Here is a 25,049-nt window from a genome sequence, read left to right as displayed (position 1 = left end):
TAAGGGCCCATTTCAGTACACAGAATTGAATTTGAATTAGAATTGAATTTGAAGGAATTTTGTATGGAAATAGAAATTGGAAGGAATTGAAATTAAAATTCAAACTTCTAATTCAATATTGATCAAAGCCGAATTCAAATTTGAAAGAGAGAAAAAAAAAATCAAAATAAATTTGAAAGAGAGAAAAAATCAAAATTGACATCGAATAAAACTTCAATTTTTCAAAGCAGCCAATGGAAAATTCGTTGAACAGTTATAAAATGTTGGCACGTGAAAGTGCATCCAGAAACGCATATTCGCTGAGCACTCATCATCACTTATATATGATGCAAAATGCATCGTACCAAAATAGGAAGCCATTTCTGCATCCGAAAATCGAAAACCACACGGCTCCAACAGAGTAGAAAACCTTCGCTACCGTTGTTGCAGGATGACGATCTCTTCAGCTGACGGGTAAATCATTCTTCATTTATAATTCCTCTTTAATTACTATTCGATATCGTCATCTTAGCGCCTCTGCATCATCGTTGTTTATCTATGGATTGTTGTCTGCTTTCTCATGCATTTGGTGAAGAAATCGCTTGCTGATTTGCTTTCGAGGCTAAAATTTGGCCCAATATGTGGAGTCGATTTGTAAATCGACGGAATTCGCGAATTTCCATTTCTGAAATCGAATCAAAGTTAATGTCACCCGTCCTTCCCGTATTGCCCTTTTTGCGATTGTGGAGATCGGAACTTGCTTGATCTCGTTTTTGAAGTCCTTGGTAGTAATTCATAGTGACAAAAGGCAATGTGTTTAATGGATGCTACGCTGTTCACTCGCATATATTCAAATAAAAACTATTCATAGTATATATTTGCATAGTAGTATTGGTATATATTGTGTCTGGTGTAGTTCATGTGAAGATTTGATGCTCCATTTAGATGGAGTATCTGCTGAAAGCAACATTTACAAATTAGCATAATTGCATAAATTCCCTTTTGACAAAGTAAGGACCATTTAAAATTATCACGAATCTTGTTTAGAGCTGTGTGCAGGCATATGTGCATGCAAAACTAAGTCACAATTTCTCTTATTATATGGATTAATCAGAACAATTTCATCCAATATCCTTTTTATTAGAATATTTATGTTGACAGTAGCGTTAATTTTATCAATTGCTTATTTACTGCCTCTGAGAGTAAAGAGCCTAATGTTCCACTTGTTTTTAATCAGAACTTCTCTGCTGCAACTTGCTCCACTTGAAGCGGTATTATTTGATGTTGATGGCACATTGTGTGATACAGACCCCCTTCATTATGATGCCTTTCGTGAGATGCTTCTAGAGGTAGGAATATCTTAAATCTAATTGTTCCATTTCCGTGTGAGATGCCTCTGTGTGTGTGATGTCAGTTGTTTCATTAGTATGCCACTTCAGTCTAGGATCATCATCTCTTGCCCTTCTAGTTGACAAATCCTTTCAACAGATTGGATTCAATGGCGGTGTTCCAATTGACGAGGAATATTTTATAGCAAATATTGCTGGGAAACACAATGAAGACATTGCTTCGATCCTTTTTCCAGATAATCATGAGAGGGGTGTGAAATTTTTAGAAGACAAGGAAGCAATGTTCAGAAGGTTCCTTCCTCTCCCCCCAACACACACAAATGATAAAAGCTAGATTTTTAGCCTTGCACTGACCTCTCTGTTTGAGTGCTATACAGGATGGTTAAGGATAAAATACAGCCGGTTAAAGGCTTATATAAACTCAAGAAGTGGATTGAAGATCATGGATTGAAGCGAGCTGCTGTTACCAACGCTCCCAAAGAAAATGCAGAGTTGATGATCTCATTGCTTGGACTGTCAGATTTCTTCGAAGTTGTTATTCTCGGTAGTGACTGTGAACATGCAAAACCATACCCGGATCCCTATTTGAAGGCACTTGAAATTCTCAAGGTGTCAAAGGAGCACACCTGTATATTCGAGGTTTCTTGTTTACTCATAGCTTCACTCAATTTCTCACCTAGTTATCCTTGTAGCTTCCTAACCACTGGTCGCCGCATGTTCAGGATTCAGTATCTGGAATAAAAGCCGGGGTTGCGGCTGGGGTAAAAACTTTTGGCTTGACGACTAGGAACCCAGCAGAATTACTGATGCAAGCAAAGCCATCTCTTCTCATCAAAGACTACGAAGACTCGAAGCTTTGGAGTGTACTCGACGAGCTCGATAAAAAGGCCAAGGCATAGACAAGTGGAGATTAATGGATGACGATTGACAATAAAAAAGGATTTGATTCCCAGAAAATGTAGACCATATGGAGCTCCTCTGGAGCATTGTTCATGTAATAATGGAACATATAACTCATGAAACCTTTTCGAAGGTTCGATTATTATCATACATATTTTTAGATTGGTGGTTATTAAACTAAGAGTTCTGCCATACATATTTTAAAATTGGTTCTTAAGTTTATGAGTAAAATCAATTTTTTTTGTAAAAGTACAAAGATATCAATTGTTTTTAAAACAAGAGTCGAACCTAAATGGAAAAAACATAAATTGCTATGGTAAATATTGGAATTTTAGGTCGAATTTTTCCTAATCCAACCCATCAAAAATTCAAATTAAAACAAAAAAAATGAAATTTGAATCATACCAGAATTTCCATAAATTGAATCCAAAAATCCATAACTTTTATAGCCAAATTTGAAATGAACCAAAAAAGTAGGAAAATTGGAATGTCTTGACAAAATAAAAAGAATAAAAAATTCGAAAATAGGTTTTTAATTATCAGTGTTAAAATATTCAAATAAATACTCATCATTTTCATTTTCTGGGTTTTTAATTTTTCTTATTTTGTGTTTCAGTAGTCGACAGTAGCGATGCAATCCGCCGTCTTCCGATGAAATGTCATTTCTGATATCTCTCAATTGTTTTGTTGCAGAAACACAGCATCATCTGATTCCCCAATTTCCGCACTTAACCCCTTTCTCCCTCCCTACGACCAAGCCCTAATCCTAATCCCCCCTCAGATTCCTCCCCAATCAAACCACAATTTCGTGATCTCCGCTCCAACCTCGTCGATTTCCCGGCATGGACTCGCAGCCCAACAATCTCTACGACACGGCATCGCAGCCGGACACCGGCAACGATGCCTACACATTCCTCGAGTTCAACACTCAGGGCGAGGAGGACTTCGATTACCCCGAATTCCAAGAGCTTTCGCAGCCTATTCGATCATCAACCGCTGCCTGGCCCACTCCATCCGATTCTATCTCCGCCTCGGAGCTTCCCTCCTCGTCTGAAGCCTCCCACTCCGCCGCCAAACCCCGCTCTGCGCCCAGCAATAATAGCACTAGTAACAGTAACAGCAAGGAGACCGGCGTGGTGGAGGCCTTGGCCGCGGGGATGAGCGGCCTAAACTTTGAAGACACTGGCGGTGACGATGAGGTTTTTGAGTATGGAAAGGGAGACTTCACTGAGCATGCTTGCAGGTATTGCGGGGTCACCAATCCGGCCTGCGTTGTGCGCTGCAATGTTCCGTCATGTAGGAAATGGTTTTGTAATTCGCGAGGGAATACTTCTGGTTCGCACATTGTCAATCATCTGGTGAGTCATTGGGAAGAGAAGTTGTCTGTTTGCAGTTCTTGCATTAGTAATAGGTTTTTGCTTGGTGTTTTTTACTAGTTGGGGAAAGTGCCTGATAAACTCTCGTTCAATCTACATTTTGTGAACGTGCTGTTTGAGAAGTAAATTGGACCAAGCTAACCGCCACTCTTTGATCCATTATAGGTGAGAGCAAAGCATAAAGAAGTGTGCCTTCACAAAGACAGTCCACTGGGGGAAACAATCCTTGAATGTTATAACTGTGGTTGTCGAAATGTGTTTCTTCTTGGATTCATATCTGCAACGACAGAAAGTGTTGTTGTTCTGCTTTGTAGGGAACCGTGTCTTAGTGTTAATGCGTTAAAGGACATGAACTGGGACCTTAGTCAATGGTGCCCACTTATTGATGATAGATGTTTCTTGCAGTGGTTACTAAAGGTTAGGCATCTGGCATCTTTATGCTCCTTGTTCCATTACAGAATCCATGTTCCTATTGGTAGCTCGTTAAATTTGCTGCAAAATAGGTGCCGTCTGAACAAGAACAGCTGAGGGCTCGACAAATTAGTGCCCAGCAGATAAATAAAATAGAAGAGCTTTGGAAGACAAATCCAGATGCTTCCTTAGAAGATCTTGAGAAGCCTGGAGTAGATGATGAGCCTCAACCTGTGGCTGCAAAGTATGAAGATGCTTATCAGGTTCTTGCTATGAAATTTGGTGTGGTCTTAGTTAAATTAGTTTGTTCATCAGTGAAGTGAAGTATATTTTCAATAACCTTATCTGATTATATTGCTGTAATATTTTTTCCCCAGTATCAAAATGTCTTTGCACCACTCATTAAGCTCGAAGCCGACTATGATAAGGTATGACCACCCTCAATTTTTGTACTGCACGCAGAGCGTCCCTGAAATAACTACCCCTTAACAATTCCTGTATGAGTTTTTGTTCACACTTTATATGACAGTTGCATTTTTTGGGTGTATTAAATTTTAAGTGATGGGGAGTTAAAGTAAAATCTAGCTAAACCTTTTATGATGCATTAGCTAACAGGTTAATGCGATTTTTCTTCACTTCACTAGAATGTTTGTCTTTTTCTTTCTTCACCGTATTAGTCAGTTTCCTTCATATTTGGTGTTGAAATAAATTTTTTTTTCACTCTATATTAGTTTATTATTGGAGAACCAGTTCAATTTTGTCGTTGCTTGGAATTGAATAAGGCATTATCACCAGCAGAAAATGGCGCATGCTCCCATTTGACAAAATTTATGTCCCTAGAGGTCCTGCAAAACAGAAATAAAATAAACAAAACCATTAAGTTTTGAACTTATAGTGATTAATGAAACAGGCTTTGGAACAAGAAATATTGGAAAGCTTTATATTTAGGGTTGTCCAAGTTGGAATCCCAGATTTGCTGGTGCTTGCATGTTCAGAAGAGTTCTAACCGCGTCTTATGTTTTGGCAGATGATGAAGGAGTCTCAAAGCAAAGACAGTATCACAATTCGTTGGGATATTGGTCTTAATAAGAAGCGCATTGCTTATTTTGTGTTTCCTAAGGTAGCCTCTCATACTGTTAACTGTGTATGTTTTCACGATAATTCTTGTGGGATGTTAACTGCATTTTTTCTCTAGGAAGATAATGAAATACGCCTTGTACCTGGTGATGAACTTCGACTCCGTTATTCAGGGGATGCAGCTCACCCGTCATGGCAATCTGTGGGTCATGTGGTATGACATCTCATTCTGAACTACTCTAGTTTTCTCTAGCAATGAGCTTTTGTTTTTTTAGTTCAGTAGTGTGTTTCTGAATCATCATAACCTCTCACCTGGACGACTGAGTTCTAATTTTCATTTGCTTTTGTTTAGTACTCCTTCCATCCTCAAAATATAGACTAGGTTTACCATTTTGGGCCGGCCTCCAAACTTAGACCAAGTCTAAATATGGAAAGTTTTCAACAAATGATAATCCTACACATTATTTATAATGTGGACCCTACAATCCACTAACACTCCTTACACTACCTTTCCCTCTCTCTCTCTCTCACTTTTTCCCATCTCTCTCTTACTTTACCAATGCATTAAAATCCATGCCATTTACAACTTTGTCTATTGAGAACGGGGGGGAGTATGTGATTTATTGACATATCTGCATATCCTTGAATGAAAGTTGAAACCTGTATGTCATATCAGATTAAATTGACTGCACAAGAGGAGGTTGCTCTCGAACTTGGGGCTAGTCAGGTATATAATAATTTAGTTGCTTTTGTTTTTACATTATTATTATAACCATAAAAATGAAAGATCTGAGTCCATGTTCAAGCAGGGTGTTCCTGTTGATGTCAACCATGGTTTTAGTGTCGACTTTGTTTGGAAAAGCACAAGTTTTGATCGGATGCAGGGGGCTATGAAAACTTTTGCTGTTGATGAAACCAGTGTCAGTGGGTAAGTGGTAGCTTTCTTCTTGTGAGTGTATCTCAGTTGGTCGGAAAGTGCAATCAATTGTCTATGCCTTCCTAAGCACCACTTTAGGCAAAGCTCATCAGGTTCTCTTTCCATGGAGATGGAAGATTCATGTCTACTTTAGATCATTTTCCTAGTTCCTACCCTTGGAAAAGAAGCAGAGGCCTATAAGAAATCAAATTAAGAGGCCTCTAGCTAAATCTTATTCACCATCTTTTATGTGTCTGGTAGTCTGGCACTGGGAAAATAAATTTTAATCCTCCCTGGGTTTGAACCTTTCTGATATACGGGGTACCAAGAAAGCTCTCATCAAGTGGCTGTCCTCACCAAATCATTTGTTAGATTTTTGGGTGTCAGATGATGTTATTCCTTATGCCTATCTATTTGCAAGGCCAACAAGAAAGTTACCGGCAATATAAAGTTATCTTTTGATGTTTTATGTATACCAAAATATCTCTGAATAACTACCGAAAAGAATTATTCATAAGTATTCAGCATTGCCAGTGTAAAGAGTGAGGCCAAGAGTTAGTTCATGACCCATAATCTGCGTTCCTTGGTTCCAAAAGAAAGAAAAATACCTTCAGTTCTTTCCGAATAGCACCTCTTACGAATCCGTCCATGAGAAACTAACTTGAATTCCAGGGATACATGCATTTACAAATTAGAATGGTAGTTTTCTTAGTTTACTCTCTTAGGCATACACTGAATGCACTTTCTTGATCTTTGGTTACAATTTTTTCATCCTTAACTGATATTGCTGCATGCGTGCAGGTATATATACCATCATCTGCTTGGTCATGAAGTTGAAATGCAGATGGTTCGTAATACGTTGCCTCGAAGATTTGGTGCACCTGGGCTTCCAGAACTTAATGCATCTCAAGTATGGTTCTTTTGCTCTTCCATTTTATTTGTATTGACTGTCGTAGATATTTTTCCTCATGCTTATTAAAGGTTTGAAGCTGCAGTACTGATTAATTTTAGCTTTAAATAAAAGTATGATCCCTGAATCACAATGTCAGTAGATTAAGGAGATCGCCATTTTGTCCCCTTAGAATTAGATAAGCACTTATAGGGATAGCTTAAATATTGTCTGATAGCCAATGTTGGGTAAAAAGTGTTTTCTCTCTTAAAATTTTGTAACTATCTCCTATAAGCATTGTTTTAGCTATATATAGAAAAGCAAAAAAGTTGATTTTTATTGTGTTTGAAGTGGTGGGATTATCAAATTGTGTGGAGGTTCCATAAATTGATGTTTTAGCGGTGCAGATTGAGCTGTGTCTTTCCCCCCTTGTTGTTTCCAATAAACTGTGATACACTTGCCAATTGTTGTAGGTTTTTGCTGTCAAAAGTGTGCTACAAAAGCCTATAAGTCTCATCCAAGGTCCACCTGGAACGGGTAAAACTGTGACATCTGCTGCAATTGTGTATCATATGGCCAAACAAGGCCAGGGACAGGTTGCGCTAATTTGCAGCTACTGCTTATTGGAGAAGATACATCTGCTTTCTCTGGAACTTTTTTGTTCATGTTTGGTTTCCGTTGTAGGTGTTGGTCTGTGCTCCTAGTAATGTTGCTGTTGATCAGCTAGCCGAAAAGATAAGCGCAACTGGTTTGAAGGTTTGGATATTGCTAGTCAAAATGTTATTTTTTTAAATGCATGTGTTGTATGATGTATCACCTTAAATTACTCCTTTAATCAAATTCTGATCCCAATAAACATAATATGGAGGTTGGATGAAATCTGGTTGATTCATGATGCTCATGGATGGCACCTCTTATCGATCTTGATTATAGGTTGAGTTTGCTTGCTGATATATCCTTGTTACAATTTTCCACCTGGCTTTCCATGATTCCGACCCATATGCTAAAAGAGGTTAAAAAGGAAATGGGGAGAGAGAATGACAGCACTAAAATAGATCTAATGAATTCCTTGATTGTGCAAATTTGAGATTTATGTCCCTTTCTTGGCAGATTATTTATTTATCAGTCTTTTTTTCTTTTAATGATAAGGTTGTCAGACTTTGTGCAAAATCAAGGGAAGCTGTCAGTTCCCCTGTTGAGCATTTAACCTTGCACTATCAGGTTTGTCTCATATTGTACATGGTGAAGATATTGTTTTGTTTTTTCCATTGCCATGTCTCTGCATATGAAGGTGTTTAGGCTTCTCTATTTCTTTACACACACAGGTTAGACATCTAGATACATCCGAAAAAAGTGAACTTCACAAGTTACAACAACTAAAAGATGAACAAGGTGTGTTACCTCTGTTTTCCTTATTTGTCCTTCTTTTTAAATCAGCATTTTTGAGACTTTGAGTAAAGAAATTGGATTTTATAAGGGTGTGTGTTTCTGTGTTCAGTGTGTGTTTCTGTGTTCAGTTACACATTAGCTTTCTTGATTGGTTATTTGACATTTAAATGATGGACTGTCTGATATGTTTGAGATAAAGATAAAGTGTAATTACTGAGGTTTATGTCACAAGGTTCCTGATGGAAAAAAAATTGCTAGTATATTCCCTTTCTCAATCAAGTAAAGGTATTGGTTGGCTCATATATGTCCATGCTTACTTATTACAACCAAGATTGTAATAGTTTTGTTCATGTAAATTCTAAACTTTGCAGGAGAATTATCCAGCAGTGACGAGAAAAAGTATAAATCCCTCAAACGAGCAACGGAGAGGGAGATATCTCAAAGTGCTGATGTGATCTGCTGTACATGTGTGGGGGCTGGGGACCCTCGTTTAGCAAATTTTAGATTCCGCCAGGTGATACATTGTTACAAATTCGGCAGTTTTTGTTGAAAACCTTCTATATATTGGGGAGTGGGTTATTTAGTCTACTATCTTCACCTTGGATTTTGCAATATTAATTTTTAAAGCCAATTTTAGGTTCTTATTGATGAATCAACTCAAGCGACAGAACCTGAATGTCTTATTCCGTTGGTTCTTGGAGCGAAACAGGTAAATGAAGTTCGCCTTACTTTATACTTGGTTATGTAGCTTTGTTTTTTGAACAAGATTGGTGCAGGCTGTCCTTGTGGGAGATCACTGCCAGCTTGGTCCTGTTATTATGTGCAAGAAAGCTGCACGGGCTGGTCTGGCCCAATCTTTGTTTGAACGGCTCGTGATGCTTGGTGTGAAACCAATTAGATTGCAGGTGATTTATAATCTCTATTTGCTTTGCAACTCCAAGGAAGCATGTTTTCTGCACTGCTTGATTACTAAGTTTCTCTAGTTGATTGGGGGAATACATTACCTTGTATGCTCATTATAATTATGCACAGACCCAAATCTTCTCTATCTATCCCCTTCCGTTGATTCCTTATGCACTCCTCATTTTCTGTTATTCAGTATCTCGAATTGAATGTACATGTATCTGCGGCGTGCTTTTGTAAATGTTGTCTTCTCTGCTGTAAATTTTGGTACATACATGTTATGACCAGTGTTGTTAGGGTCGTGGGGCGCTCTGGGTCGATGAGGTGAGAATCTGGGTCGCGGGCCGATGAAGCGTCGGGGCGATGGACCCACGAATCGGGGCGCTAGAATAGGCGAATTATATTATATATATTTGTGAATCTGTGATACATTCCTACCTACACAGTTCTAAAGATAAGCTTATAGGAAAAATATAGAAGTAAAATTTTAAAATAGCATAAGTCCATAACACAAACTCAATAATTGTTCCAAAACAAGTTGCAAAATATGAAGTAAAAAACTAAATATCATCGTCACTAAAAGGCAGGTCTTCCTCTTCTTCACCAGCATCAACAAGATTAATATCTTCATGATCTTCATCATCATCCCCAACAAGAGTAGCTTCTTCCCTTGTACTTGTGCTACCTCTAGTACGGTACACAGGTTCCGACGGTCCGGCAGCTCTACTAACATCTCTCCAACAAAGATTATCATCCTCAAACACAAAATCATTAGGATCATTATCCTCATCCTCCTCCATGATCCTAATGATTTTGTGTTTGAGGATGATAATCTTTGTTGGAGAGATGTTAGTAGAGCTGCCGGACCGTCGGAACCTGTGTACCGTACTAGAGGTAGCACAAGTACAAGGGAAGAAGCTACTCTTGTTGGGGATGATGATGAAGATCATGAAGATATTAATCTTGTTGATGCTGGTGAAGAAGAGGAAGACCTGCCTTTTAGTGACGATGATATTTAGTTTTTTACTTCATATTTTGCAACTTGTTTTGGAACAATTATTGAGTTTGTGTTATGGACTTATGCTATTTTAAAATTTTACTTCTATATTTTTCCTATAAGCTTATCTTTAGAACTGTGTAGGTAGGAATGTATCACAGATTCACAAATATATATATATATATATATAATAATAATTCGCCTATTCTAGCGCCCCAATTCGTGGGTCCATCGCCCCGACGCTTCATCGGCCCGTGACCCAGATTCCCACCTCATCGACCCAGAGCGCCCCACGACCCTAACAACACTGGTTATGACACATCAAGTAGCAGCTATATCTGCATTTGTGCTGTGTTGTTGATGCTTGAGTTGCAGGAATCAGATGAAGTATTTTCCTTTAAGTAACATTTTTCATATTTGAGTTGCAGGAATCAGCTATATCTCTAATTACAGTTGTGATGTGCTTATATTTGAATTTTCATATTGCTCTCTTCATTTTTCCTCTAAATACTTATCGATTTTCCTTTCCAGGTTCAATACAGGATGCACCCGGCTCTTTCTGAGTTTCCGTCTAACAGCTTTTATGAAGGTACACTTCAGAATGGAGTTACAATAAATGAAAGGCAATCACCTGGCATTGATTTTCCATGGCCAGTACCAAATCGTCCCATGTTCTTTTATGTCCAGGTATACCAGATTAGCATTTCTGATGTGTACTTGTATAGATGGGACAAGAGGAGATCAGTGCTAGTGGCACATCATATCTAAATAGGACTGAGGCTGCAAATGTTGAGAAAATTGTAACCACATTTTTGAAGAGCGGTGTTGTTCCTAGTCAGGTTTGCTGAAGTTTCTATTTCTTGGATTTACTGCTCAAGACTTATAAGTTAGTAAAATGATAACATTGGTCTTTGGCAGATTGGTGTTATAACACCCTATGAAGGCCAACGAGCATACATTGTCAATTACATGTCACGAAATGGTGCTCTACGTCAGCAACTATACAAAGAAATTGAGGTGAAATGTGATATCAAATAATTGCATTATGGAATCTACCCAAAAATCAAGGCTGATGATATATTTCTGTTTCAGGTAGCAAGCGTAGACTCATTCCAGGGTAGGGAAAAAGACTACATTATTTTGTCATGTGTGAGGAGCAATGAGCATCAGGTGGGTTTTAACTGTGGAATGTTTCAATGGTCCATGCAGATGGGATTGTTAAATTATGTTGTTTATTATGGGTTGGTTAAATTTTAGGGTGGCTGCTGGTCTGTAGATGATTGTAAAGTTGTTTCTCAAAATGTAAATTGTTTCATGGTGATTTGTCATTGTCACTTGCCAGTCTAATCTCATTCTGTGTATGTTTAGGGCATTGGTTTCCTCAATGATCCACGGCGGCTTAATGTTGCCCTCACACGTGCTCGTTATGGTATTGTCATATTAGGAAATCCTAAAGTTCTAAGCAAGCAGCCGCTGTGGAATGGCTTGTTAACACACTATAAGGTAACTGCTTGCATTGTATTTTACTCTTTGTAGTCATCCTATAGAAACTTGTTTTGGTCAAATGAAGTCATTGGTTTACATGGCATGATCATCCCTTCAGACTTGCTTTTATTTGAGTTAGCTCTATGGACTTGATATGTTTGCAACTAATATTTTCCATACTTTTGGGTTTGTTTCTGTGCCAATACTTCATGTTTGTGACTTCTGAACTTTGGTTCTCCAGGAACATGAGTGTTTGGTGGAAGGACCTTTGAATAATCTGAAGCAAAGTATGGTTCAGTTTCAGAAACCGAAAAAGGTATCTATTGGAGGTGTCATGGATGTTGTTTAAAAATTTAACTCTTTCCCCTATTTTTGGTTCATTTTTGAGGCACTTTGACATGGGCCGTGTGGTTAATCTGTGCAGATATACAATGAACGAAGACTTTACTATGGTGGCGGAGCAGGTATTGTTCCCAATGATACTTTTGGATCTGTTGCCTCCAGCCAAAGTACTGATCGGAGGGGTCCTCGCTCTAGGGGTATGTTATTTTAGGGCTTTAGAGGCCAAATCTTTATTTTTGCCTTGTACAATTATAATTCCTGGAAAAGTAATGATGTTTCTGTAAGTAGGTCCGTACATGCCTCCTGGTCCACCAAATGGTGCCCCTAAGCCTGGTGGTCATCCTTCTGGTTATGCAGTGCCTCGGGTACCCATGCCTCCATACCATGGAGGACCTCCATCACAACCATATGCCATCCCTACTCGTGGTGCTGTACATGGACCTGTTGGAGCTGTTCCTCAAATTCCACAACCAGGCAGCCGAGGATTTGGTGTTGGTCGTGGGAATTCCAGTGCACCCATTGGTAGTCATCTTTCACACCAACAAGGTGGACAGCCTCCTATTGGAAGCCTTGCGTCAAACTTCAACTTTCCGTCTATGGATAATGCTAGTAGCCAACCTACTGTTGCTGGACCACTGTCCCAACCGGGTTATGTCTCTAATGTATGCGTTCAGTGAATTTTTCCCTTGTATAGTTTGTTAATCTCTGGTATTGTTCTGATTAGAGCCTGAGATCTTCTGTTTGTGGAATACAGGTGACAGGTCAAGGACCAAACCAAACATACAGGGATGGATTCTCCATGGGTGGCATGTCTCAAGTAATTTATTTAGCATCAATACTGTTGATTCATCTCTACATGTCTGGATGATTTCTTTATGCTTATTATTTGTTTATTTTGCAGGACTTCTTAAGCGACGATTTCAAAAGTCAGGGATCACATATTCCTTATAATGTTGCTGAGTTCTCCACCCAGGTACTTAATATCTATATCTGTCATCAGATTCATTTGTTTAACTATAATATGGAATTTCCTAACAATGTTAATGACTAATTTACTGTAATTCACTCATTCTATGTAACTTTGTAGGCTTCTCAGAGTGGTTATGCTGTTGACTATGTTACACAGGGGGGACAAGGGTTTCCTGGGAGCTTTCTTAACCAGAACTCTCAAGCTGGATATACTCGTTTTGCCCCAGGGAATGATTACATGTCTCAGGTTTGAATATGATTCCTTTTTCCTAGAGAAGTTAAAAGAATTAGACTGAAATCGCAGTTGCTTTGGTTGTTTATGGCTTTTTACCTTCATTATATGGTTGTCTTGTGACTGTTCACTTTAATTTTTTATTCAATTTCTATTTCCGAAACTTCCAAGCAGTTCAGGTGGCATTTGGATTTGCCTTGAACTTTATCCCAATCATCCACTTGATGAATTTTTCCTTAGACCGCTTGCTTGTTTATTAGCCCATCAAAAATTTGTACTTTTGTCTTCATTTGACATAAATTGCCTTGATTTGTTCAGGAGTACATGGCCCATGGTTCACAAGGTTTATTTACACAGGCACCGTTCAGTGATCAATCTCAAGAAGATGCTTCTCAAAATCACTTTGGTGTGGCCAATGCCAATCCACTTCAGTCACAGGTATTTTCATTTCGTTCTTTTGAGTTAATGTTAGAATTTGTTTGACGACCTTAAATCTCACTGTTGCGAATTTAGCCCTATTTCTCTCTTTTTTTAATTGCTAAAGCTCTTAATTGGACCTGGAGTTGGTATATTAATAGTTTTGAATGTTTGCTTGCAGCTGAATCCCCTTTATTCACAACCATTTGCACACTACAATTCACAGCCACTAAATGCACAGAACTCTCAGCCTCAGCCATCGTCCCAGCAGGGTCAAGGATCCCAGAGTAACAAGCTTCACTACAATGGTTGATGGGTGTTTGGATGTTTGGATATTTTGTTTTCGCGTCCAGATGTCTGGTTTGTGCTGTCGTGTGTGGCATATTATGCGCCCTAAAGATGCCTTTAGTGTTTGACAAAGATGTCGGGTAGATTGATGACACAATCCTTGGTGGATGATTCTGAAATGACAGGATGAAATTTAGTTTTGATTGAGACCGACTCAAGACAACCACTGGGCTGTACAACTAGAGATTAGAAGAAAGGTAACACCAATGGCCTACTATGCGGCATGGACACGCCAGCAAATGGTTCGGGAAGCAGAATCAGTGAATTCCAGGAAGTGGCCTCATCGCACTAAAGGAGCTCCTGCTATGATTTTTACAGCATGGCTGACAAAATTAATTCTCACATTAATCTCCCCCGATATGTAATTAGCTACTTGATACATATATATGTTGATGACGATTATTTTATATCCTAAGTTTGGGTGGGTTTTTAGTGCTGTTTATCTAGTAGAGTTTGATGAATTTTACCATTCAGACTCTGCACCATGTTCTGATTGGGTACCAAATTCCAAAGGTTGCAATACTCAAGATTTTAGTACCAAACTCCAATGTTTGCGATAAAGATTTTTGAAATGCTAGAGAGGCACATATGTTTCCTTTCGTTATTCTTGTTTATTTTGTGGCGTTGGTTAGTGTAATGTTTTTGCTTTTATCATAAGCCTTGCATTGATCGATATTATTGATATTTTTTTAATTTGAATGTATTTTAGACTAAGGCCGTGTTCACTATAGGAGATTTCAATTTCTAACATTTGGAAGAATTAAATTTTTCAAGAATTGAGCCACAATGAGCCACATATATAATTCTTTTTCCCATTGTTTAGTATCGTAGAATTGGCCCAAGATATGGTCCAAATATTACCTAAAATAAAGACTTTGATGATTGATGATTGATAAATTTATCCCTCCAAGTAGAAAGGTGGAACAAATGTGTAAAACCAAGTCTATTTCTAGGGGAGCAACCACAATCCCCAATTGGGCCAAGAATTGCCCAATTCTTGTGAAGTATACATATCATAAGGGATTGGATACATCGCTCTAAGGTGAATCATTAGTGGTTGGCTAATCATGCAGAGAAGTGGCAGTGAATATCATTAAAATAATTTTTTGTTAATTCCTTTAGTGGGCGACTAATCATGTTAGAGGTGAACAACCAATACCATTAATAATTACTTTTTGAATTATATTCCAATTCCATCTATAAAAGGTTATATAATGGTCTTGGGAGGATATATTACATTGACAATTGTTGTGTTAAATAACTATTTAATGTTCTATTAATAATTTTGACATAGTTTTGACTTGTGTCATTGAACTAATCTAGATAACTTTAACTCGTATTGGTAAGCTTATTCAAACAGTTGAGGAATATTCTTTGATCTATTTTTGTACTTTTTCATTAAAATTTATTATTTCTCCATATAAACGCCATGTCAGCTTATATTTAATCAATTTTAACATATCAGCTTTAATTTTGCCAAAATTAAACATCAAGGGAAAAACTAGAAAAATTAACGTAGTAGCATTTCATTTCAAAAAAAAAAAAAAAAAGCATTTCATTTCAAAATTAAAAGGGTGTGTAAAATCAAAATTTGTTTAAAGTGAGGTGGGCATGAAGACACTTGAGCTTAAATTAATCTCGAGTTGCAGATGATGCTTACTGGGTAATATAACATATACTCTTGATTCATAGCATCCTCTTGATCGAGTAAGTATAAATATAAGACATTGACCTCTGTTGAATAAGTGAAGAACTTGCACATCAACGTGTATAGCCAAATGAAAAGCCCTTGCCATTTTTGTAAACACAACTTGCTAAATACAAGATGGAGTTGCATGATTTTCCCATGGTAAATGTTATCACCATTTCCTAAAATTCACTTTTAATTTACCAATACGTTCTGTCATCTCCATCACAGCAGTCGTGGTTAGAAGAAAAGCGAGCTTTTGGAAATGCAAGAAATTTTCACAGTTTTGAATACTTTTTCAACGGACAACCACCCTCGAAAGCATGCTCCAACACATCCTCCATCCGCTTTGCAGGTAATATCTATTTCAAAATAAAATAAAATAAAATTATAAATATCATATATCTATGATAGCAAATAAGATGGTGTTCAAATTTACCTTTAGTCCCGATAGCACAGCTGCTGGCACCTCGACTAAGTCTTTTAAGTTCCTCTCTGGAAGAATAACTCTCTTAATTCCGTACCGATGGGCTGCTAAAACCTGCATACATAGCCGTACAGATACCAAATACTTAATGTAGCAAACAATTAAATAAAAGTTGCAGAGTGGGCGAAGTTCAGGTGGAACAATTTATCCTAATTCCTAAATAAGTTAACCATCTTGATAGTGAAAAAAGCAATGAAAGGGTGGGGTATGACTATCCTGCACTTTACATTTCTGAGTCATTTAACACAATTAAGACAATCTAACTATCTTTCACTTTTATTCTCAATTAAGTTATAGATGAAGTTCCAATTATTATGATGTCTAATTACCAGTGAAGCACTTATGTGCTTTTTTTTTCCATTAAACAAGGCAATCTAGCTTCAATGAAATGGATAAACATACCCCCTTGGTCCATGTTGTTAAGATTAAGAATCCCCTACTCTATTTCCATGTTGGGCAGGAATGAAGAATTGAGATTTGTAAAGATCTCAAATATATCCAGGTCAATGTGAACATGCTCTTTATAGAAGTGCTTTATCTAGGCGTATAGCTATGCCAGGTTTCACTAACATAAATCCTATCCCGCCCAGCTGAAATGAATAAAGGTTCCTTACTGCCCCAAGTCATTCAGATTATGAAAAATTAAGAAGCAGTTGGTTATTCGTTGATATTGTGACTGTAATTGAGTCCAAGAATGATTCAGTTGATAATACCATTATTCAAAACAGTCCCATAAGGAGAACTAGGAAATGACCTTGCCAGAAAACTAGCAAACATACCTTATCCTTCACACCACCAACAGGTAAGACTAAACCTCTCAAAGTTATCTCCCCAGTCATTGCTGTATCAGACCTAACTCTTCTATGACTGAAGAGTGAAACCAGTGATGTAACAAGAGTTACACCAGCTGATGGACCATCCTTTGGTACAGCCCCAGCAGGGAAGTGTATATGTATGTCTCTGCCTTCAAGGAGATTGCTTTCCTCAGCAGTAACCAATTTAAGCTCCGTTGCTCTTGCTCTAACCTATATATGAGGAGAGAAGCACAATTATTGCCAAGTAAGACTTCACTGAAAGAATGCAACTTTATTTCCATAGCAAATGAAAATGTACAATGCATCAAATAAGACCAGAGTTTTTTGGTTGAAGTTATAAATATTGCAGGTAGGTAAGTCATTGCCATTAATAAATATTCTCAAAAAAGATACTTCCAGAGGTCCATGATATGTGCAATTGAAGAAAGTGGAGATGATTACCCATGTCATTGCTATTTGTGCTGATTCCTTAATAACATCCCCAAGTTGGCCTGTGAGATGCAAATCACCTTTTCCAACCATTGCAGTAGCCTCAACAAACTGAACCTCTCCTCCAAAGGCTGTCCATACTAGTCCAACGGATATTCCAGGAGTTGCAACTCGATCAGCAGTTTCTCTATCATCATATCTTGGGGGCTTCATCAATACAGAATCACGTCACTTCTTTAGTATAGTAAGTATAGTATAGTATAGTCTATTAGAAAGAAAAGAAGAGAATAACGGGAATGAAATCAAGCTGAACAAACAACATTTGACCAAGTAAGTATCGAACTTACTCACTCAAACTAATGATTCTAAGAAAAAATTACTACTTACGCCAAGGACTTTCTCCAACATAGCTTCATCCACAATGAAGGGCAAGGTTACCCTAAATGTATTTGATATTTCATGCTTGTTCATGCCCATTGGAATCACTTCCATTTCCACTTCCGCCTCACCAGCAAGCCTACCATCTAGCAATGGTGAAGCTAGTCGTTGGACATCTTTGCTAAGTGGCACTGAATTATGTTGTTCAGCAACTCTGACAGCTGCGGCACGAGCTAAAGCCGCCAAGTTTCTCTCTAGATTCCGCACACCAGCTTCTCTTGTATACCTCTGAATAACAAGTTGTACCATAGCCTATAATAAAACCAAGAAAGCCAGTATGACTTAGGAGTTAGGATCCATGAATATCTGGGTGACACCATGACATTTTAATTAATTAACAAGAGATGGCTAAGAACCTAAGCGTAACAGATATAGCCTGGTAAAACTAGCAAAGGAGACCACCACCGTTAGCATGAAAGGATTTATAATCTTTACGGTTCCAATTCAAGTTAATTCAGATACTAGTCCAATCAACTCCTCACAGATCAACTTAATACCTCTAAAACATGATACTAATGCCTCTAGGATATAGCTAGTTGCACTTTGTGTATAATTCATAGAAATACTTGCATAATATTTCTATACCTCAGGGACTTGAAGGAAATCAAAACTCAAGCCATGCTGATCAAGAACTCGTGGAATTAAATGCTGCATTGCAATCCTAAGTTTCTCGTCAGGTGTATATCCAGGAAGTTCAATGATTTCCATTCTGTCCAGAAGTGCCGGAGGAATAGGTTGCATTTTATTTGCAGTAGCCACAAACACTACCTTTGAGAGGTCAAATGGTACATTCAAATAGCTAAAATCTTTGATCAAGGATAACCACGGTACTAAGTTCTGCATAAAATTCTCAGAATATAAACACAAACATATATTTGTGAAACCATGTATTCATGCATGTTTAATAGCAGTTATAGAAAGCATTTTTTATCTCTCGACGGAAGCCAACAAGTGATTATATGGCAAAGATTATGTCCAATATCTTTTTTACTGCAATTCCTTATAACAAATCTTCCTCAATAATTTAAAAATTTTAATCCTAAAAAAGAGAACAATAATACTAGCAAAAAATTTGAGAAATCTGCACACTTGGTGTGCTATGAAATAATAAGTCACACACTTGCTCATACCAAATTTTGAGAAGATAAATGCAGGTGTTTATCGGAATTTGGCTCTATATTGTTGAAACGAAAAATTGACAGCAGTAGGATACTGATCATTAAAAGTTTTGTTCTGTTCAGGATCAAGGACCTCAAGTAACGCTGATGCTGGATCACCCCGAACATCAGAACCTGTTTTGTCAATCTCATCCAGCAACATAACTGGATTGTACACGCCTACCTTCTAGAAAATTCAAAAAAACTCTTCAATTCAGTAGGATGAAATAATATCCAAATATAATTCATGAAGATCAAAAACCATAAGCTTTAATTCATAATCGGGCCGGGGTAAAAAAAATTCAATTTTGAAGCTAGCCTTGTCTTATTATTATATGTATGATAGAAAAGAAATATTAATAAATATATTCAACATATTCAAACAACTAAATTGAGGATTCATGCTAAACCACAGTACGGAGAACGGTATATAACAAGCAATGTGTTAACTGAGCTTCTAGTTGTTTATTATATACTCCGTATAAGCATTATGGAGTAGTATAATGGTGAATGCGCGCATTAGTGGACGGCCAGATGCATGGAAGATAGACATCATAGATAACTTGACTAAAGTCCAAAATTGGTCCTCCACATTAGTGGACGGCCAGATGCATGGAAGATAGACATCTCTAATACTAAAGTCCAAAATTGGTCCTCCACATTTGCCTGAAAACCTTTTTTTGGTTTCACACATTAAATGTGAAAGCTTCTGGTCCTAAATAATATGTTTCAATCCATATTTAATGGTTCTGTCAAAAAGTTAACGGTCAATAACATCTTGACCAGATTAGTTATGTAATTGCATTCAAATTAAAAATTAAAAGGAGAAGAATGTCCTTATATATTTTTCTTTAATATTTGTTTTTTTTTTAATTTAAGTATTTCTAAACTTTTACAATTAGAACTCGTTAATCTGGTCAAAATGTTGTTGACTATCCGATAAATACTGGCCAAAACATACTATTAGGACCAGAAGTTATCACACTTACTGTGAAGGACCATAAAGTTTTTTCGAGAAAATGTAGAGGACCAATTTTGAATTATAGTCTTTTCTAATTATAAGTATCTTACCCCCAATAAAGAAATTAATTTTTAAGACAAACATATGAGTATTAATGGATCACTATGATAAGATTCTAAGATACCATCACACACCTTAAGTCCATCAATAAGACGACCAGGCATGCTCCCTATATATGTACGCCTATGCCCTCTAATGTCTGCCTCATCTTTTACACCACCAAGGGATATGCGGACAAATTTTCTGCCCAAGGCCGCTGCAATCGATGAAGCTAAAGACGTCTTTCCAACACCTGGTGGACCAACAAAACACAACACCGGACCTCTTGCATCTGGTTTTAGCTGCACAACATATTTGCAGCATAATCATTTGATATAATATTCCATGAAAATATCAAATTTGGGTAATTAGTGGCCAACCTTGCGAACAGCTAAGTATTCAATTATCCGCTGCTTCACCTTCTCTAAACCATAGTGTTCAATGTCAAGACACTCCTTTGCAGCCTTTAAGTCCAATTCCAGCTCTTCACTGGCCTTCTGCCAAGGTAGCTCTGCAAGAAGTTCTAGGTATACACGGGAGCTATTATACCCAGGTTGCTGAGGCTGCATTTTTTTCAGTCTCCTGATATACGAATACAAGTAGGAATTCAAATTAGTAAACTGTTGGTTCATAAGTGAATATTTACGCAGTAATATTATGAGTAAAGCAAATCACAAAGCTGAACTAGAATCAGAAAAAAATATGACAGGTACATTAACTACATAGGCCATCTATGATCTATAATATCACAAATAAAGCTAGGGGCCTCACTAGCCCAAACACAATATAAGGCAATAGTTTGAGAAAGGGAGTTCATCCGGACAGCTGTTAGGTGTGAAAGATTCAAATATTCACTTTCAAGGGACTCAACAATATTGCTACAAAACCTCAAGATCCACGAAAAGTGGAGAAGTCATGCACACAAAGATAAGTCACGATCTTATAAGCATATAAACAATAGAAATCTCCTCAGTTGTATACCTTAGTTCTCTCTGAGCATGTTTCCAGATATTAGCAGGCATCGAAGCATCTTGCATCTTCCTCTCTAGAGCAGCCACATCATCCTCCTCATCGTCATTATCACCAAGTTCTTCCTTAATAGCCCGCATCTGGTACATGTTCCAGAAAGCATTAAAGCATATACACACCATCAGAATCTACAACCCGACATACAAGGCGGTGAAAAACCAAAAACAACTTCCCCTAAAATCCAGAAAACAAATAAGTGGATTATCGCCCCACATAAATCATCTATGCCATCTTCAGTTTAAATGTCAATTGAAGTAACATCAAATGTGATTGTGAACCCATTTGAGTTACAGGTGGCAAACTAGTATTTCAAACAAGTAATATACCACGTATAAACTGCATAAAGTTTTTCATGCTGCTGGAAGTTACAGTATATGTAGTCCTTAAACTCTTATCCAAGTTATATATACCACTTATAAACTCATCTACAGAAGCTCCTATCTTCCAAAAATCTCAAAGTCATCAAGAAAGGCATCATTCACATTTTCACAAGAATCCTCCTTCCACACAAACCACCCATTTCTCGGCAATATTTCTTTAGTTCAAACACAAAGTATTTTCAAAAGGCCAAGTGTACATTTATTCCATAAGTCTATTTCAAGGCAATCTACTTAGGGTGATCAAACCTGCTGACGGAGGAGAAATTCTTTCTGTGACTTTGACAATTGCCCCTCAACCTTTTGTGTAATCTTCTCGGCTACACGAATCGACTGCATATAACAAGCCAAAAAAAAAAAGTGGCTCATGTTTACATGCTCCTCACATTCTTAAATAACCCATTAGCTGAATCTAGATACCTGCAAATGCCTATCAACCAATTCTGTTGCTTTGGAAAGCCTCACTTTCACATCAACAGAATCTAGCATAGATAGCTGCTCTTCAAAGCTAATTTCAAAACTTGCTACAAAAATATCAGCCAGTTTGTGCACAGGAACTGTCTCCAGTAGAACTTTAGTCCTACCTCCTGTTTTTTGTTTCTATATGTAGAAATTAATCAAATTAGAGAAACTGAGGAGAGTCATTGAAATGTATGTCTCATTACAGGTAGTTCATAATTTGTTAGGAATCAAGGTGTAAATTCAAACTCAAATAATACCTGCTCAAGCACTGAAATAAGCTCCATAGCTGTTGCCTTAAATTGTCTGGACAATGCTATGAAATCTGGCTCTTGTTCTACTTGATCCATCTCTAGTAATAATGTAATATGATAAGGAGATTTTGAATCAGCATCTTTATAAAGATATCAACGATGTCTACTTTTTAACCCAGATGACACGAAATTTAAGATGGACTTTCGTGGATGACATATGTAGTAAACGAGAAAATAGCTTTTTAATACAAGATTACGTATCACGCATAATTCTTTGAATGTATTATTACAACTTCTCTACGCAAACACCATATTAATGGGTTGACTCATTCATTACTTGATTAGCATTCAGAAATTTCAGTCATTAATCCTTTATGTATCCTCATTGGTTTTTAAACAAAAGTTGGTTGGGTTCTGTGTGAAATGTTTGAGGAACGATTTTCTTGATTCCCTCTCCTATGCAGCTAATCCAATGATGCAATCTTAGAGGTTGAATAGACAAGCAATATATCCACCGATTACTAATAGTGTTGGGATCAGACCCTGTAACTAATGCAAGCTGGGATCGTGCGAAGTCATGGAATTCAGTCGTTGGGAACACAGATTACTCAGGAAGTTCCATAAAGGAAGAACATACCTACTATACCCACTAGTTAGATTAGAGGAGTTCAATCAGTGGTAGGGGAAGAACATCAGGGGCATTAGTTCAACATTAAATAAAAGTCACCTAACGCTACAAGACTGTGGTGCCTGGGGCTGATAAAACAACAATTAAGAGGGATGGTCTAATTACTCATTTCAGCACATTAAAACAAGCATAATGTAGCATAGTTAATCAGATGATAGTTACAAGTTATTTCCCCTCTCTGCCTGCAGTTAAAAGAGAAATGAGGTCCCTGAGCTCTTCTGGGAAAGCACAATACATTTATACAGGATGTTCCACTTGCGGACATATTAACCTAAGACACATCAAAATGCAGTTAAAATAACTCATACAACTTTGTTTCTTCTATGTCCATTTCAATTAGACACTACCGATTTGCTGTTTTTTGTGTTCAATAACACAAAATTCAGGAGGCCAGGGATGTTGTTGTGTGGTTTTAGCTTTACCTTGAGGATTAAACACTCCTATATGCCGGCCACACACTCATCATGTATGTAGTTAGAATACAAATATTCGTGTTAGCAAACATCGGTGCCTTTGAGTTACGCTTACCAAGTTTAGTCATATCCAGGGAAGTGATCTTGGCAGTGTAATATGTTCCTCTTGTGCTTAGCTCCTGAACACTGAATCTACACAACCCTTCAAGAACAACAATGTAGGTGACTCTTCCACTTGGTTTCTCTACTCCTCTTGACAGATGTAAAGCTCGAGCAGCAACTCCGCTGGAGATATTAAAAAAACAGATATACCACTGACCAACAACGTTGCAACAAACTTAGCTTCAGCAATATCGATATACCTGTTATGCCAGTGAATAACTTCTTGGTTATTCTTAGCTCCGTGTTTGTGGGACTCAGATATCTCGTCCTGGGTTTTTGAGCTTCGTTCTCCTAAATTAGTTCCTATACCTGAAAATATAGTTCCACGGTCACTCTTATATCAATTCATGAAAATCATAATACTGCTACAGTGCTATTACTGCCACTAAGATTATTTCGTAAGCCTGTATTCATCACGTTTCAATATTTCCATCAACCCAATCGGTAATGAACTCGATTACAGATGAAACTTTAATCTGCTAGACCAGGTACACAAATCATTCTCTCTCTCAAACGACACGTAGATCATCAAGTAAACAAAAACACACGCAGGCAGAATCGAACTCGGATAGCACGATAATCACCCGGAGACGACAGGGAGCCGGCTGTTGAAGACTCTGCCGCAGCATCACGAACAGGCAGGATTCCGATCAGTCCTTTCTCCTCCCTCTGCCACAATTCCTGTTCCACCAACTTCACACTAGCACCACAACCACCCACAGGAACATAAATTTCTCAACCAAATTCCGGAAATTAAAAAAAAAGGCATAAACAGCTCACCAAACATAAATTCGAGATAAGTACCTGCTGGATGAAGTGCATCGAATTCGAATAATCGCACCAGGTAGCAGCACTTTGTTCCGGAACGGAAGTATAGCGAGCCGGCCGGGCAGCTCCACCGATTCCGCCATATCACAACTATCAACCGTAAATTAAATATTTTGTATGAATAATTAAATCAGGAACAATTTGTTGGGCAAGTGTGTTGTGTATATACTGTGATTCGAGGATGGAAATTGGAAAGGGGAGAAAACGAAAATATCTGAAAACGAAGATAGAGAAGACAAATTGGTGAAGCTGGATTTATGAGGTTGGGGAAAATTGATCATTTACAAAAGTCGAAACATAACCATTATCATTTCTTTCTCTCTATCTGTCCCATTTCTCTCACATCGTGGACAACGTTTTATTTTAGCCTTTCGGGCGATTCAATTGTCTACATTTGTCCCAAACCGACCTACAAAAATAGTTTTGGTTGGTCTAATAATAAAACTGTAGAGAATTTTCGATTTGCAAAATTGTTTCTCAGAATTATATATACATAGAGTGTTTTGGTTCATGAAATTCAATATCACAATTCAATCCTATATAGATAATCATAGGATAATTAATCATGGCTAACAACGTCCAACTAAAATAATCTCATGACTTAATCGTATATTATATCTTGGTATTGTTTAATTTAAAAAACTGAACACCACCTAATAGTTTAGATTGAGTTCACTGTGATGTGGTTTTTAAATTTATGTTCATTTATCGTAAAAAAAATAGTTGGAGTACTAATTCATCTCTCCTGTCTTTCTTTCTATCCATCCGGAGTAAAAATTAACAGCAT

General features: G+C 37.5%; 3 protein-coding genes across 6 annotated transcripts; 2 read left to right on the top strand and 1 right to left on the bottom strand.

Annotated features, from left to right (window-relative positions):
* Window positions 1-297: 297 nt before the first annotated feature.
* On the top strand, window positions 298-2,405 carry LOC125219574 (haloacid dehalogenase-like hydrolase domain-containing protein Sgpp). The gene is made up of 5 exons (XM_048121589.1): window positions 298-453; window positions 1,217-1,328; window positions 1,468-1,619; window positions 1,706-1,967; window positions 2,051-2,405. The coding sequence occupies exons 1-5, from the start codon at window positions 431-433 to the stop codon at window positions 2,225-2,227; spliced, it is 726 nt and encodes a 241-aa protein (XP_047977546.1). The 5' UTR covers window positions 298-430; the 3' UTR covers window positions 2,228-2,405.
* A 427-nt stretch (window positions 2,406-2,832) lies between these two features.
* Window positions 2,833-14,583, top strand: LOC125220141 (regulator of nonsense transcripts 1 homolog). Of its 4 annotated transcripts, none has more exons than XM_048122281.1 (30): window positions 2,833-3,586; window positions 3,770-4,021; window positions 4,108-4,278; window positions 4,393-4,443; window positions 5,043-5,135; window positions 5,211-5,306; window positions 5,769-5,819; window positions 5,902-6,020; window positions 6,810-6,918; window positions 7,371-7,493; window positions 7,582-7,653; window positions 8,047-8,118; window positions 8,223-8,289; window positions 8,658-8,800; window positions 8,924-8,995; window positions 9,063-9,191; window positions 10,718-10,873; window positions 10,912-11,025; window positions 11,105-11,203; window positions 11,279-11,356; window positions 11,555-11,689; window positions 11,913-11,987; window positions 12,096-12,210; window positions 12,302-12,675; window positions 12,768-12,830; window positions 12,915-12,986; window positions 13,101-13,229; window positions 13,533-13,652; window positions 13,813-13,918; window positions 14,105-14,583. In XM_048122281.1, exons 1-30 carry the CDS (start codon window positions 3,071-3,073, stop codon window positions 14,107-14,109), a joined length of 3,777 nt encoding a protein of 1,258 aa, XP_047978238.1. In that variant the 5' UTR covers window positions 2,833-3,070; the 3' UTR covers window positions 14,110-14,583. The 4 variants fall into 4 exon arrangements, with proteins under 4 accessions (XP_047978238.1, XP_047978237.1, XP_047978239.1 ...); XM_048122280.1 differs by having other exon boundaries at window positions 13,813-13,991; XM_048122282.1 differs by having other exon boundaries at window positions 13,140-13,229; window positions 13,813-14,583.
* A 1,060-nt stretch (window positions 14,584-15,643) lies between these two features.
* Window positions 15,644-24,583, bottom strand: LOC125221772 (lon protease homolog 2, peroxisomal). Its single transcript, XM_048124018.1, has 17 exons — window positions 24,239-24,583; window positions 24,019-24,134; window positions 23,635-23,743; window positions 23,388-23,557; window positions 22,178-22,269; window positions 21,879-22,058; window positions 21,708-21,791; window positions 21,034-21,161; window positions 20,433-20,634; window positions 20,148-20,354; window positions 19,049-19,179; window positions 18,421-18,634; window positions 17,785-18,087; window positions 17,410-17,604; window positions 16,933-17,178; window positions 16,106-16,207; window positions 15,644-16,028 (listed from the first exon to the last, which is right to left on the bottom strand). Exons 1-17 carry the CDS (start codon window positions 24,343-24,345, stop codon window positions 15,945-15,947), a joined length of 2,670 nt encoding a protein of 889 aa, XP_047979975.1. The 5' UTR covers window positions 24,346-24,583; the 3' UTR covers window positions 15,644-15,944.
* Window positions 24,584-25,049: the final 466 nt, after the last annotated feature.

Source organism: Salvia hispanica, chromosome 4, assembly GCF_023119035.1.
Source record: "Salvia hispanica cultivar TCC Black 2014 chromosome 4, UniMelb_Shisp_WGS_1.0, whole genome shotgun sequence".
Classification (NCBI taxonomy): domain Eukaryota; kingdom Viridiplantae; phylum Streptophyta; class Magnoliopsida; order Lamiales; family Lamiaceae; genus Salvia; species Salvia hispanica.
The sequence above is the reverse complement of the archived record's forward strand: the minus strand, read 5'-3'. Positions and strand labels throughout refer to the sequence as shown.

Coding starts and splice junctions, on each gene's coding strand:
- LOC125219574 (XM_048121589.1), top strand. CDS start 431: ATGACGATCTCTTCAGCTGACGG. Junction 1,620..1,705: donor AAGGAAGCAATGTTCAGAAG/GTTCCTTCCTCT, acceptor AGTGCTATACAG/GATGGTTAAGGATAAAATAC. Junction 1,968..2,050: donor AGCACACCTGTATATTCGAG/GTTTCTTGTTTA, acceptor CCGCATGTTCAG/GATTCAGTATCTGGAATAAA.
- LOC125220141 (XM_048122280.1), top strand. CDS start 3,071: ATGGACTCGCAGCCCAACAATCTCTACGACACGGCATCGCAGCCGGAC. Junction 5,136..5,210: donor CTTATTTTGTGTTTCCTAAG/GTAGCCTCTCAT, acceptor TTTTTTCTCTAG/GAAGATAATGAAATACGCCT. Junction 6,919..7,370: donor CAGAACTTAATGCATCTCAA/GTATGGTTCTTT, acceptor CAATTGTTGTAG/GTTTTTGCTGTCAAAAGTGT.
- LOC125221772 (XM_048124018.1), bottom strand. CDS start 24,345: ATGGCGGAATCGGTGGAGCTGCCCGGCCGGCTCGCTATACTTCCGTTC. Junction 18,635..19,048: donor AACAAAACTTTTAATGATCA/GTATCCTACTGC, acceptor CAAAGATTTTAG/CTATTTGAATGTACCATTTG. Junction 16,208..16,932: donor TTGGTGGTGTGAAGGATAAG/GTATGTTTGCTA, acceptor CTATGTATGCAG/GTTTTAGCAGCCCATCGGTA.